Genomic DNA, 15000 nt, shown 5'->3' on the forward strand with positions numbered 1-15000 from the left:
TATATATATATATATATATATATATATATATATATATATATATATATATATATATATATATATATATATATATATATATATATATATATATATATTTATATATATATATATACACAGTGGGGAGAACAAGTATTTGATACACTGCCGATTTTGCAGGTTTTCCCACTTACAAAGCACGTAGAGGTCTATAATTTTTTATCATTGGTACACGTCAACAGTGAAAGACAGAATCTAAAACAAAAATCCTGAAAATCACATTGTATGATTTTTAAATAATTAATTTGCATTTTATTGCATTAAATAAGTATTTGATACATCAGAAAAACAGAACTTAATATTTGGTACAGAAACCTTTGTTTGCAATTACAGAGATCAGATGTTTCCTGTAGTACTTAACCAGGTTTGCACAGACTGCAGCAGGGATTTTGGCCCACTCCTCCATACAGATCTTCTCCAGATCCTTCAGGTTTCGGGGCTGTCGCTGGGCAACACAGACCTTCAGCTCCCTCCAAAGATTTTCTATTGGGTTCAGGTCTGGAGAATGGCTAGGCCACTCCAGGACCTTGAGATGCTTCTTACGGAGCCACTCCTTAGTTGCCCTGGCTGTGTGTTTCGGGTCGTTGTCATGCTGGAAGACCCAGCCACGCCCCATCTTCAATGCTCTTGTTGAGGGAAGGAGGTTGTTGGCGAAGATCTCGTGATACATGGCCCCATCCATCCTCCCCTCAATACGGTGTAGTCGTCCTGTCCCCTTTGCAGAAAAGCATCCCCAAAGAATGATGTTTCCACCTCCATGCTTCACGGTTGGGATGGTGTTCTTGGGGTTGCACTCATCCTTCTTCTTCCTCCAAACATGGCGAGTGGAGTTTAACCCAAAAAGCTCTATTTTGGTCTCAGACCACATGACCTTCTCCCATTCCTCCTCTGGATCATCCAGATGGTCATTGGCAAACTTCAGACGGGCCTGGACATGCGCTGGCTTGAGCAGAGGGACGTTGCGTGCGCTGCAGGATTTTAATCCATGACGGCGTAGTGTTACTTCTGGTTTTCTTTGATACCGTGGTCCCAGCTCTCTTCAGGTCATTGACCAGGTCCTGCCGTGTAGTTCTGGGCTGATGCCTCACCTTTCTCATGATCATTGAGGCTCCACGAGGTGAGATCTTGCATGGAGCCCCAGACCGAGGGAGATTAACTGTTATCTTGAACGTCTTCCATTTTCTAATAATTGCGCCAACAGTTGTTGCCTTCTCACCAAGCTGCTTGCCTATTGTCCTGTAGCCCATCCCAGCCTTGTGCAAGTCTACAATTTTGTCCCTGATGTCCTTAGACAGCTCTCTGGTCTTGCCCATTGTGGAGAGGTTGGAGTCTGATTGATTGAATGTGGACAGCTGTCTTTTATGCAGATAACGAGTTCAAACAGGTGCAGTTAATACAGGTAATGAGTGGAGAATGGGAGGGCTTCTTAAAGACAAAACTAACAGGTCTGTGAGAGCTGGAATTCTTACTGGTTGGTAGGTGATCAAATACTTATTTCATGCAATAAAATGCAAATTAATTATTTAAAAATCATACAATGTGATTTTCAGGATTTTTGTTTTAGATTCCGTCTTTCACAGCTGAAGTGTACCTATGATAAAAATTACAGACCTCTACGTGCTTTGTAAGTGGGAAAACCTGCAAAATCGGCAGTGTATCAAATACTTGTTCTCCCCACTGTATATATATATATATATATATATATATATATATATATATATATATATATATATATATATATATATATATATATATATATATATATATATATATATATATATATATATATATATATATATATATATATATATATATATATACACACACGAGGTGTGTTCAAAAAGTAGCCAACCTTAATTTTTCGTGCGTAAACAAATGAAGCTAGGGAGGCGTGGTTTGGTGCACGTATGTAGGCGATCCTAATTCGTATGCGTGAATATTTTCCCGCCTGCAGAAACTGTCAGTCGCCGACAGACCGCCGATGAGTGAGGAAGTGTCAGTGAGCGCCTTTGGATTTTCGTTTTTGACAAAATGGTGGAAAAACTTGAACAACGCTACTGCATCAAATTTTGTGTAAAGCTTGGCAATTCCCAAGTGGAAATGATCCGCAAGATTCAACAGGCCTTCGGGAACAAAGTAATGGGCACCACATGGATAAAAGAGTGGTACAACCACTTCAAAGATGGTTGCACATCAGTGGAAAGTGAAGCATGTTCTGGTAGGACCTCGACATCCCGAAATGAGATTGTCATTGACCAAGTGAGGACCCTGCTGATGCAGGATCATCGAATCACGATCAGAGAACTTGCAGACGAGGCGGGCGTCAGCATTGGATCCGTTCATTCCATTGTGACTGAGGATTTGGGCTTCAGGAGAATCTCAGCGAAGTTCGTGCCAAAGCTGCTGACGATCGAGCAGAAGCAACTCCGTTTGGATCGCACAGGACATGCTGGAAACTGTGAACAGCGATCCCAACTTCTTCAACATAGTGATCACTGGCGATGAGACCTGGGTTTATGGGTACGACCCAGAAACCAAGTTCCATTCATCACAATGGAAGCATCCAACATCCCCGAGGCCAAAAAAAGCAAGGAAGGTCCACAGCAATGTCAAAGTCATGCTGACCGTCTTCTTTGACTCCAGTGGCGTGGTTCATCACGAGTACGCACCACACGGCACAACCATCACCAAAGAGTACTACCAAGAGGTACTGCGTCGCCTTCATGATGCTGGGCGATGTAAACAGCCGGACCTTTGGGCAGCGGTCAATTGGCAGCTCCATCACGATAACGCACCCGCCCATTCTTCACATTTGATACAGAGTTTCCTGGGCAAACACAACACACCTGTGCTTCGTTAGGCTCCCTACTCTCCCGACATGGTTCCGTGTGACTTCTGGCTTTTCCCCAAGCTGAAATTGCCCCTGAAAGGGACCAGATTTCAGTCCAGAGAAGACATCATGCGGAATGCGACGGACCAGCTGCGCGCCATCTCAAAAGAGGCGTTCCAGCACTGCTTCCGACAGTGGCAGAACCGTTGGGAGAAGTGTGTGGCAGCCCAAGGGGACTACTTTGAAGGAGATTAGTGTAAGTTTGTTGTATCTGGATACGAGTATTTTTTTATGAAAAAAGGTCGGATACTTTTTGAACACACCTCGTGTATATATATATATATATATATATATATATATATATATATATATATATATATATATATATATATATATATATATATATATATATATATATATACACAACCAGAAATGTTGCTTGTGAGCGGTGAATCGCGAGCTCAAATGAAAGGATTCAAAACAGAAGACAAAGGCTGGAAAAGAGAGTGCAACGAGGAGCGTGAACAGCATGCCAACAATAGCTACACAGAGTCCAGACGAGGAGCATAGCACGACTCACAGAAAGAGGCGACCACCACCAAAGCAACCACCACATTCCTTGAAATTTTGTATCCTTCAAACATTTTGAATGTCCCCAGAACTACATAATGTTGTGAAATGCTAATTAAAGTTGTATTTGGCAATCATTTTTCATTGTAAATTCAACAAAAAGCTAATTTGGAAGTTTGTTAAATATACACATATCCATACCGTTTTCAGGAGACAATGTTTAGTTAAGACATTTCAAAAACAATTAATGTTTGGGGATGGATATTTTACAACTAACAGCTTTTTGTTTGGCGAAGGAAAACTCCAATTTGGCTGTGCATTATCAGTTCAAATTAGCCAAATTGCTAAAGAAAATATTTTGATCAGCTTACACCCTGGAGCTCTGATATAAAAGTTTTTAAAATTTCAGTCCCATTAATTTCACAACAAGGAGGTTTTACTAACTGTACAGTATACATAAATACAAATAATGTACGCATGCACACACGTGCACACACATATACACACACACACACACACACACACACACACACACACACACACACACACACACACACACACACACACACACACACCTGTTATCTGGAGATCAATGCAAACCAAAATAATACATTCCTTGCAAAGGTATTGTTACGAATTTGGGAATTCGATTGTACACAACATTCAGGTTCCTTTAGTCAGTTATGTTGATAAGTGCTTGTTTCCTAGATAGTTCACCTTCCATTGTTTAATGGGCAGAAATCGATAAAGTGCGCTGCGATTCAATTTAATAGTGAGGGAGCGATCATAACACAATGGAGACGCCCTTCCCCCTCTTCTGCTAAGAGGAAGAAGAGCCATCCCGTCCTGTGATTCATGACGTCAACAACTCCCTCCCACCCGCGGTTGTGCGGGCACGGGGAGCATGAGTCACGCCGGGAGTGGGGGAGGGGCGGATAGGAATAAAAAGGGATACTCTGCTTTGTTCGGGTTCGGCTTGGCTTGGGTTAGGGAGGAGGCTTTTTAAAGGCTTTTTGAAGGCTTTCTGCTTTGGCTTGGCTTTTAGTGGAGCTTCGGCTTCTGCTTGGCGAGGTGGAGGCTTTTTGCTTTGGCTTGACTTTTCAGCAGACCTTGGAGGTGGTTTTCAGCAGACCTTCATCTTGGAGGTGGTTCTTCGAGATAGCGACGCATCGCCGGGAAGGATCGGCGCCTCGTCTCACCAGGACGTGTTCGGAAGCGCGAGAGGATTCGCTGGAGCTCGGGAAGGATCACGGCTCATGGCGATTGGATCCAGCTCGCTCTCGCTGGAGCCCGGGTCCGAACAGCTTGAAGACCACACGAGGTGGAGAGGTTCGAGATAGGTTCTGGGTTTCAGCTCATCTGTCCCTCCGAGCAGGAGTCCGTTATTAAAGGCATCAGCCACCATTTCTTGGGTGTGTGTGTGTGTGCGTACTTATGTCCGTGGGCCCGTCTAATAAGTAGGAAATTGTTAAGTGCTTTGTGTGCTGTAAATGATTGTATTGCATTTTGTGAAGTCGGTGTCGTTCTGCTCTTACGTTCTTCCGTAGTTCCCCATTATCTATCTATAATTCCAGCAATCTGTGTGTGTCTGTCTACGACAGCAGTTTCTAGACGACCGCCGGTCCGATCTCATTGAAACTTGCCAGGAATATTGCCGGGGACCCGTGGATGTGCCTTTTCGAGGTGTGATATCGATCGGACGAGCGGTTCCCAAGTTACGGCTATTTTACTGCTTTTTCAGTGTTGAAAAGGTGTATATATGGCAGCTGAATGTGTTGTTCCACCTTGTCACCTTATCATACCAATTTTTTTTCCCAAATTATTAATAACCGGACGACCACCGGTCCGATCGGATTGAAACTTGCCAAGAATATTGCCGGGGACCCGCGGATGTGCCTTTTCGAAGTTTGATATCGATCAGACGAGCGGTTCCCAAGTTACGGCCATGTATCTGTGAACCAATGACAGGACATGGTGTTATGACATCACGAATGACGTCACAATTAATGTTTCTTTAATTAATTATTTTAATTTTTTTTGAAGGATTGACGTCACAATTCTTCTTCGTTTGGTATGACGTCACAATCGACACTGGGGACCTGGGTATGTGCCTTTCTCTGGGTATGTGCCATACCTGGGTATGTGCCAAACTCCCAAGGTTTGATTATTATTCAAATTATTAATTAATCCCAAGGTTTGAATTTTCCTGAGGGAAACAGCTGTTTGAAAGGGTTTGAAAGTTGTTTTTTCCCAAGGTTGGAATTAATCGTTGTGCTTGGTAGACATTTGTGAATACATTTACAGAGAGAAGGGTGAGAGAGAAGGGCGAGAGAGAAGGGCGAGAGAGAAGGGCGAGAGAGAAGGGCGAGAGAGAAGGGCGAGAGAGAAGGGCGAGAGAGAAGGGCGAGAGGGGGTGAGGGGGGGCAAGAGAGGGGAGGGAGAGAGGGGGGCGACAGAGGAGGGTGAGAGAGGACGGGGGAGAGAGGACGGGGGAGAGAGGACGGGGGAGAGAGGACGGGGGAGAGAGGACGGGGGAGAGAGGACGGGGGAGAGAGGACGGGGGAGAGAGGACGGGGGAGAGAGGACGGGGGAGAGAGGGGGCAAGAGAGAAGGGCGAGGGAGGGGTGAGGGGGGGAAGAGAAGGGAGGAAGAGAGGAGGGGGACAGAGGAGGGGGAGAGAGGAGGGGGGATAGAGGAGGGGAGAGAGGAGGAGGTGAGAGGGGGGTGGCAAGAGAGGGGAGGGAGAGAGGTGGGGGGAGGGAGAGAGGTGGGGGGAGGGAGAGAGGTGGGGAGAGGGAGAGAGGTTGGGGGAGGGAGAGAGGTTGGGTGAGGGAGAGAGGTGGGGGAGGGAGAGAGGTGGGGGGAGAGAGAAGGGCGAGAGGAGGGGGAGAGAGAAGGGCGAGAGGAGGGGGAGAGAGAAGGGCGAGAGGAGGGGGAGAGAGAAGGGCGAGAGCAGGGGGAGAGAGAAGGGCGAGAGAGGGGGAGAGAGAAGGGCGAGAGAGGGGGGAGAGAGAAGGGCGAGAGAGGGGGTGAAAGGGAGGGCAAGAGAGGGGAGAGAGGAGGGGGAGAGAGGAGGGGGAGAGAGAAGGGTGAGAGGGGGTGAGAAGGGGGGAAAGAGAAGGGAGAGAGGAGGGGGAGAGAGAAGGGCAAGAGAAGGGGGTGAGAGGGGGGCAAGAGAGGGGAGGGAGAAAGGAGGGGGGACAGAGGAGGGGGGAGAGAGGAGGGGGAGAGAGGAGGGGGGAGAGAGGAGGGGGAGAGAGGGGGAAGAGGGGGGAAGAGGGGGAAGAGGGGGGAAGAGGGGGCGAGAGAGGTGGGGCGAGAGAGGAGGGGGGAAAGAGGAGGGGGAGAGAGGAGGGAGAGAGGAAGGAGAGAGGAGGGAGAGAGGAAGGAGAGAGGGGGAGAGAGTGGGGGAGAGAGTGGGGGAGAGAGGGGGGAGAGAGGGGGAGAGAGGAGGGAGAGAGGAGGGAGAGAGGAGGGAGAGAGGAGGGAGAGAGGGGGAGGGAGGGGAGAGAGGAGGGAGAGAGAGGGAGAGAGGGGGAGAGAGGGGGGCGAGAGAGAGGGCATCACAATTCTTCTTCTTCGTTTGATATGACGTCACAATTGATGCTGGGGACCTGATACTGCAGGCACGAAGCTACACATACTGGCACGCACCTACGGGCCCGCACTAGTTATTAATAAATACCCCAATTGTTAAATGTTTTCAGCTCGTCGCGTCGATTCTTTCATTGACTGAGCATTTCGTGTGTTGGGAGTTAGCCGTTGGTGTGCCGTAAAAGGGGGACATTCGGACCGACGGTTCTCGGCAATTAAGCCGCTCGGAATCGTGCACGGGACAGGCTCGCTTAAGCGGCTTGTTCCGGACGAGTTCCGTCGAGGGTGGAATACCCCGGTAGTTGGATCACGTGGGTATTTAGGTAAATTTAAGATTGGCAATCGCCCTACCCCACGTGGTCTGCCCATTGGCGTATTTCAGTTCTTGCACAAGGACCCGTCGGCCTCGGAGTTATCCGGGCGGTGATCTATATTCCGGGCGATCAGTCGGGCCGACTCGACTTGCGGCTCCGTCAGAGCGGTCGGCTCGCGGCCGACCCGCGGCACCGTAACAGTATTGTACACCTTGAACTTTGTCATACTGTACTTCAAACTTTTTGATTGCCCTCAGAACTACACAAATGAAAATATTATGCAATTCCAAAATACAAATACAGTACTGTATATGTAGGTACACCATACTGCACATTTCTTACAACATAGTCATGCTCATATGTTATCGCAGAAAGCACATGCAATTTTCAGCACAACTTACTTTCATCAAGTTCCCTGGGACTTTGCAACAGCTCATTCTAAAAATAAAGATGGGAAGGAAAAAGGAAGGAAAAGGGAGGAAAAAGGAAGAAAAAGATACATCATTGTAGTTGTGAAGTACTTGCTTTAAATTAGATCATTGTAGTCGTGAAGTCTTTGGTTCCAATTAGAATACCACTTTTTAACAGTATTGGGAATACTCATAATTATGGAAACAGGAAAAACTGGGTACAAAACAACAAAAACAATAACAAAAACACACATGATAGAATTGATTTTCATGTTTAAAAATCAAATACTCCATAGTAAAGTCATGTGTTGATAAGTAAGAATACACTGTGATTGGTTGTCATGCAAGCAATCAGAAAGTGCCACACCTGCAGAAGGATTATAAAATTATAGTAATAATAGTAATAGTTATGGTAAGCCTGGTGTTGGCTTTAAGTAACAGTTAAGGTGGCTGCCTTTCAGCCCCTGTGGTACCATTGAAATAACACCAGGTGAGTTGACTCAGCCTGTCATCCTTCCGAGGTCGGCAAAAGGAGTACTAGCTTACTGGGGTAATAAGCCACTCGAGTATCCTGCATCGAAGCGGTGAACCGTCCAGGAATACTCCTTGGCCAAATAAAACTGCCTTGGCAGCCCTTTTTGCCTCCACGGTGTGAAAGGAATGGTTATTATTAAAAGTAATCTTGAGTTATTTATTATTATCCCATATCCAGTGAAAACCCTCTTCAGTGACGCAGTAAATTCAAAACATCATGTGGAAACATAAAGCATCAAAAGGAATGAATACAAATAACAAGTAAAATATGGAAGATGGAATAAACAGCAAAATGGCGAAGAATTTGAATTGCACATGAATGACTTTTTCAAAATGACTTCTTTTTTTCTTCCAAATAAGTTTAAATGACTTTGAAAATGTTCTTCTTAATAAGTGTAGAACAAAAGCGTCTACCTGATGGCAGTTTTTCATCTACCTCACCATACCCTGCCATCTACCTGATGACAGGGTATGGTGAGATGCGAATCCGTACACTTCTGAACTTCCTAGGTGAAAATGGACTGCATTTTCGAACTCAGTGGGGTTGATTTACTCTAAGAAATGTTTAGACGGACAACAAATTAATTATAGATTAGAAAATATCGAAATGAGTAGGATTAGTTACTCAACTCCAGTAATGGTAAATCTTGTTTTAGGTCATATTTTCGAAATGGAAGTAAATTCAATGTCGGTGCAGTCATTTCTTAGAGTAATTCGACCCCATAGAGTTTGAGCATGCACTCCATTTCCACCTCGGACATCCAGAAGTACCCGTAATCGTACCTGACCATACCCTAATTTATTCAAGTCATGAGACTAAAAGTCGTCATATGGAGCGACCTCTAAGTCACCTCCGATCAAGCCAAAAAAAATTATGCGCGTTATTGGATCATATTAGAATAATTTTTAGTTTGTGGAGCAACATTCTATTGTTTGACTTTTTTGGACCACCCTAATATATATATATATATATATATATATATATATATATATATATATACATATACATATACACACATATACATATACACACACACACACACACACACACACACACACACTAGCGTCATACCCATTTGTCTGCACTCTATTTGACACACTTCTGTTTTCATTGTTAAAATCCAGACAATACAAGACAACTCTTGCAAGTTTGAAAAAAAAATTAAATATTGTTTGAAAGCATTTATGCAGATATGCCTGGTGTTGGGTGAATGGCTAGGGTGGTCAGCTTGGGATCCTCGGATCCTGAATTCAAATCCTGTTCAGCTGTTGAATTAATACCAGGTGGGGTTGACTCTGCCTGTCATCCTTGCAAGGTCAGCAAAATCAGTGCCAGCTTTCTGGTATCCTGTGTAGGTGTGGCGACCTGTCCAGGATTGTGCCAAATAGCCAAGGAGACTGCTTTGGCAGCACCAACGCTCTGCACAGAGTATGGTCCCAATGGATGGATGGATGGATGGATGGATGGATGAATGGATTTACGCAGATCAATCGACAATAATAGTAAAAAAAAAATGAGGAAGTAATGTTTTTGTGAGGAACCTATTTCCAAAAATACGACTTGCATGTTTCCACAGACATTTCATGTCCATGCTACCAGCTTCTTGAGCACACAACCACCACACGAAGTAGAGTTCTGGCTCCTGACACAATGCAAATGACTTATTCGTAACATTGCACTTTTACAAGTAAGCAGACCTTCAATGCAGCCACATTTGATGCAACTTAAGGATAGTCGATAAGCTGCTCTACTTCCGAAAGGAAATAGGACTTCAAGACAAAAATAAAGGAACAAATGCTCTGGTTTCAGTAAGGTGGAACAATAAAATTTCAAAGATATATACCTATATTAAAAACGGCTGTGTTATCATTCAGGAATACTGATCCATCAATATCAAACTGGACCTTAAGCTTCAAAAGTTTCCCAATGAAAATGTGAACAAATGTACCTGAAGGTTTCCATCTTTCATTCCATCATTTTCAGTTTTCATTTCCTGGAGATCTGAGACAGTTTGATAGTTTGTCTCCACATCTCCATTCCATTGTGTATTTTCAAAATCTTCCCCCTCTCCTTTCGAGTCCATACTTCCTTCTACCTCCTTTCCCGCCTCACAACGAAAACATTGGCTCTCCAGACTGCTCCCGCCCCGAGCTGGACCATCCAGTGGCCGAACATAAGCCATTGGTTTTGGGGGAGCTTTGCAAGCTGGAGGCTCTTGCAGACAGTGTGTCCCATCACTGGATGGAGTGACAGAAGACACGGTCTCATCAAAATTTCCCAACATTTTTTGAATCTGCCTGGCAAGAGCATCTTTGTGGTGATACTGCACAGAAAAGATGGGAAAGGAGAGGCTGATGTCACAAAACATAAGAATACAAACATTTATGAATGGTTCAATCAAAATTCGACCATGTTAAGCAAAAGATATAATGTATGCTCATCATTATATGTTGCCATTTTTTTTGAAGCACGAGCAAAAGTACCCGTCGCTTTGCTGATGCATTTAATCAAAAGAAATTTGTACTTCAAAAACATGCTGCTTTATTCATCAATAATTTGTCGAGGTCATCTACCATCTGCTTGGAAGTCAGCTAACATCACCTTAACTAACCATCCTTGTTGCATACTATAATATGGTGCAAGCAAAAATCACTTCCGCTTCACTGTAAAGCTTGGTGTTGAATGATTTGGTTTGAACCTCTGCTTAAAATGAGTGAAATGGAACATTTTGAAAATTTCGACTTATTCTCACTCAAAATAAAAGTAATAATTAAATAAGTGTGAACAAGGATATTGCATTGCTGTGTTGACTGACTGTCTGGACACAACTTTGAGGTTGTGGGTCCATTGATGTTGAGTAATCTACTGATGTGGACCTGTGATCGGGGTTGTGGGTCCGCTGTTTGGAGAGGTTCTGGGCTGAAAGGAACTAAATCTCGATGAAAAACAGTGCCCAGCTGATGATCCGGGCAGTTGGGAAATCAGTCAATTGCTTATAAGTGAAGGTAATAACTTAAAATAAAATAGCTCTTGCAAGTACCAATTCATAATAGATCTGTGTTCATAATATAATAGATCATAATTCATAATAGATCTGTGTGTGTGTGTGTGTGTGTGTGTGTGTGTGTGTGTGTGTGTGTGTGTGTGTGTGTGTGTGTGTGTGTGTGTGTGTGTGTGTGTGTGTGTGTGTGTGTGTGTGTGTGTGTGTGTGTGTGTGTGTTTTGTTATATCTGGCTTCTTTCTTGGGACTACGGTACAGTGATTGGTCGATATTTTGATCAAATTTCAACATCACTGCAGTGCATATTGTTCGGTTGTTATCCCGCCCCCTCCCGGAGGGAGGGAGCGGGATATTGTAATCGTCCGGTTTGTTTGTCTGTTGGGTAGTCAATCTCGTCTACCCTTATCAGTATTTCCGTCGATATGTTTGTATGTATGTCTGTTCGGTCCAGTGCTCCGTTAATAAAATGGCGATTTCGATGAAACTTGGTTGGTAGGTTCATACCATGACCTAGTTGTGTGCAAATGAGAACCGTTGCTATAGACCCATCCATTGCCTAGCAACGGACCTTTGAAATTTTCAAAAAAAATGTCAAAAATTAATTTTTTCGAAAATCAAAAATCGGGCCACAAGCGACTGTGGGCAGTACATTCAGCCATATTGTCAAAAATTTCCAGCCGGATCCTATGAAAACTGTCGGAGAAGATAGACTTTGAATGAACCTTGGTCGAAAACAATAAAAAAACGAAGTTCGTTATATCTCAGAGACTATGAGTCAGATATACATGAAACTGGTATGGTAGGTTCATGGTATGTCCTTGTTATGTGTGAGAAAGAACCGTTGCTATGGACGCTTTTGTTGGCTAGTAACGGCTGAAAAACGACTAAATTCGACTTGATGGACTACCCATGTCCGCCTACCGGCTTGTTTGTTTGTCTGTCTGTCTGTCTGTTAGCAACTTTACGGAAAAACGGCTTTAGCAAACACTATCAAATTTAATCCACAGGTGGGCATTGAACCTTGGACGACCCCATTAACTTTTGGGTACAATTGGATCAAAGGTCAAGGTCAAGGTCACGAAAAGATCAAAATCGTTTTTCGCTCATAACTTCGTCAAAAATGATCTGATTTACTTCAAACTAAGCTTATAGTGAACCTTATTCTATTTGTCACTTATAATCCTACCCATTCCTATCGTGAAAAATGCATATTTGTGAAGATCGGTAGGGTCCGAAGTTTTGGGGTTCATGGCCATCGGTAAAAATTACAAATTTTCCATTAAAACTAAAACATGGTTACAAAAATACAACTTTACGGGAAAACGACTGGCTGAAACACTGTCAAATTGTATCCACAGATGGGTAATGAACCTCGGATGACCCCATTAACTTTTGGGTCCAATTAGGTCTAAGGTCAAGGTCAGGTCATGAAAAGGTCAAAATCTTTTTTGCTCATAACTTCGTCAAAAATGGTTTAATCGACTTCAAACTAAGACTAAAATATTCCTTATTCTATTCCTTATAATCAACATTCAGGTTAAGGATATATCAAATTTAAATTTGATCCCCAAAATAACTTTATGCCTTAAATGGGTGGGATTTGTTGTGCCTGGCACCACTTGTTTAAACTTTCTTTGTACAAGAAGATTTGTAATATTGGCTACAACCGGATGGCGCATTTACAGAGAGAATTATGGTTTTTCCCACACCCTGAATCCCTCCACCAATGACAGAAATCATACTTGGAGCACTCTTAAGCAACATGAAAAATTTGGTTGCATTTGGTTCAGTAGATTTTTTTAGTTTTTGAAGCATATATAAACAAACAAACACACACTAATTAAGCTTGATATTGCGACAGTTTTTGGTGATCCCGGGGAGGCACATACCAACACATAAAGGAGTCCGAGTGTAGTTAAATCTGTAGTATATTGTGTAGCTAAGCCTAGGGTTGGCTTTACAGTCAAGGTGGCCAGCTTAACATCTTGGGGTCCTGAGTTTGAGCCCGTCATGCCGTTGAAATAACACTAGGTGGGTCGATTCAGCCTGACATCCTTCCAAGATCAGCAAAATACCGGCTTACTGAGGTAATAAAACCATTCGAGTATCCTGCATTGGAGTGGCGACCCATCCAGTACTGCACTCCTTCGGCAATTTAAAATGCCTCAGCAGCTCTATGTGCCTCATGTTGAGAAAGGAATAGTTATTGGTTATATTGTGTCGGTAAATTACCTCTCTCCTCATCTCAGTAGCAAGGGAAAATGTGTTGTGTTTGTGTAGGATTTGAACCCCACTGTGACCATATATATATATATATATATATATATATATATTATATATATATATATATATATACACATACATACATACATATATATTGTTGCAGGCCAGGGGTCGGGTGAGAGGGCCACGGGGGGCTATCTCGGCTCCAACCAGACTCCCCGGAATTGTAGACCGTCGCACACAGATAATTCCGTGACGCGGTGGGTCTCTAACCGACCGTGAACGCCAATAACTCAACCGCGTGACCTAGGGTCCTCCCATCTCTGGGTTAACCGGGTTACCTAATTGATCACGTAATTTAATTACCGGGGAACACGCCCTCGGTACACCTTGTCTGAGCTGGATCACTTTACCGGACCAGATGCAGCCGAGCGACACTGCAAAGGACGTACCGTCTAAAAGGAATGGATCATTGGGAATAAAGGCCCGGCTAAGCTAGGATTCAGACCATGCTGGATCAATGAAAGAAAAGATGAAAACGAGCTGGGAACATGTGTAATAATAATATATTTATGAGCAGGTGAGGAAAGTTATGTGGTATAGTGAATAGTTTTATTGGTGTGTGTAATGCAGGGATAGAAAGAAGCGTGAGGTGTAACAATAATACAAACAACTTACAAAAGCAGACAGAGCAGACTTAACCTGAAATAACAATAATAATATTCTGCAATCTTAACTTATGAGGACAGGCGCCAGGACACACACACACGCGCACACACACACACACACACACACACACACACACACACACACACACACACACACACACACACACACACACACACACACACACACACACACACACACACACACACACACACACACACACACACACACACGCCAAAACCTGATGAAGAGGAGTTAATGAAGAGAAAAAGGAGGAGACGAGGCTAACGGTCTCTGAATACCTTGCACGATTGCCCGATCGCACCACCAATACGTTTTGGGGGGGGTACTCCGCTGGGCGATACCTCCCTGACAGCTGGTGCACCGTTTCTTGCTTCATGGCACTTCGTGCAGCTCACGTCGGTCCAGAAAATGAGACACGACCGTTGGGTGTGAAGGGAGGGACTTGGGTCGAGAAGGTGGAGTCGAGCGAGTGGGCGGAGTGGTATATTGGACCAGGTGGGAAGAAAGGACAACGGGCAGGAACGACGCTGGAACGACCCAGGAACAACGAGCAGGAACGACTACGACTCTTCTTCCACCGCCCCGCGACCTGTCCTTTTATAGATCCAGTGGTGAGGGGTGCAGGCGATGACCCGAAGCGATGCGTCGTCACCTGAATCGGGTTCTCTGGTTGAGCCCCGGCCAGCACACAGGCAGGCCGCCATGACCGGACGCGGCTACACTTCACTTCTGGCCAGATGATTCCAAGCTGCGGAATCGTCTCGCTCCGAGCACTGTGACATGAATCGCCTTGCACC

The 15000-nt window shown here is 44.3% G+C and overlaps 1 protein-coding gene across 1 annotated transcript in view; it reads right to left on the reverse strand.

Moving 5' to 3' along the window:
* LOC147024729 (uncharacterized) overlaps positions 1-15000 on the reverse strand; it is a 74378-nt gene that overhangs the window by 29191 nt on the left and 30187 nt on the right. Inside the window, exons 4-5 of the mRNA XM_085887043.1 lie at positions 10238-10612; positions 7746-7782 (exon numbers count right to left, since the gene is read on the reverse strand). Of these exons, the coding sequence (XP_085743169.1) occupies positions 7746-7782; positions 10238-10612 (412 nt within the window). The remainder of the gene's footprint in view (positions 1-7745; positions 7783-10237; positions 10613-15000) is intronic.

Source organism: Eptatretus burgeri, chromosome 6 (assembly GCF_056783735.1).
Source record: "Eptatretus burgeri isolate ZD-2024b chromosome 6, Ebu_testis_v1, whole genome shotgun sequence".
In the NCBI taxonomy this organism is placed as follows: domain Eukaryota; kingdom Metazoa; phylum Chordata; class Myxini; order Myxiniformes; family Myxinidae; genus Eptatretus; species Eptatretus burgeri.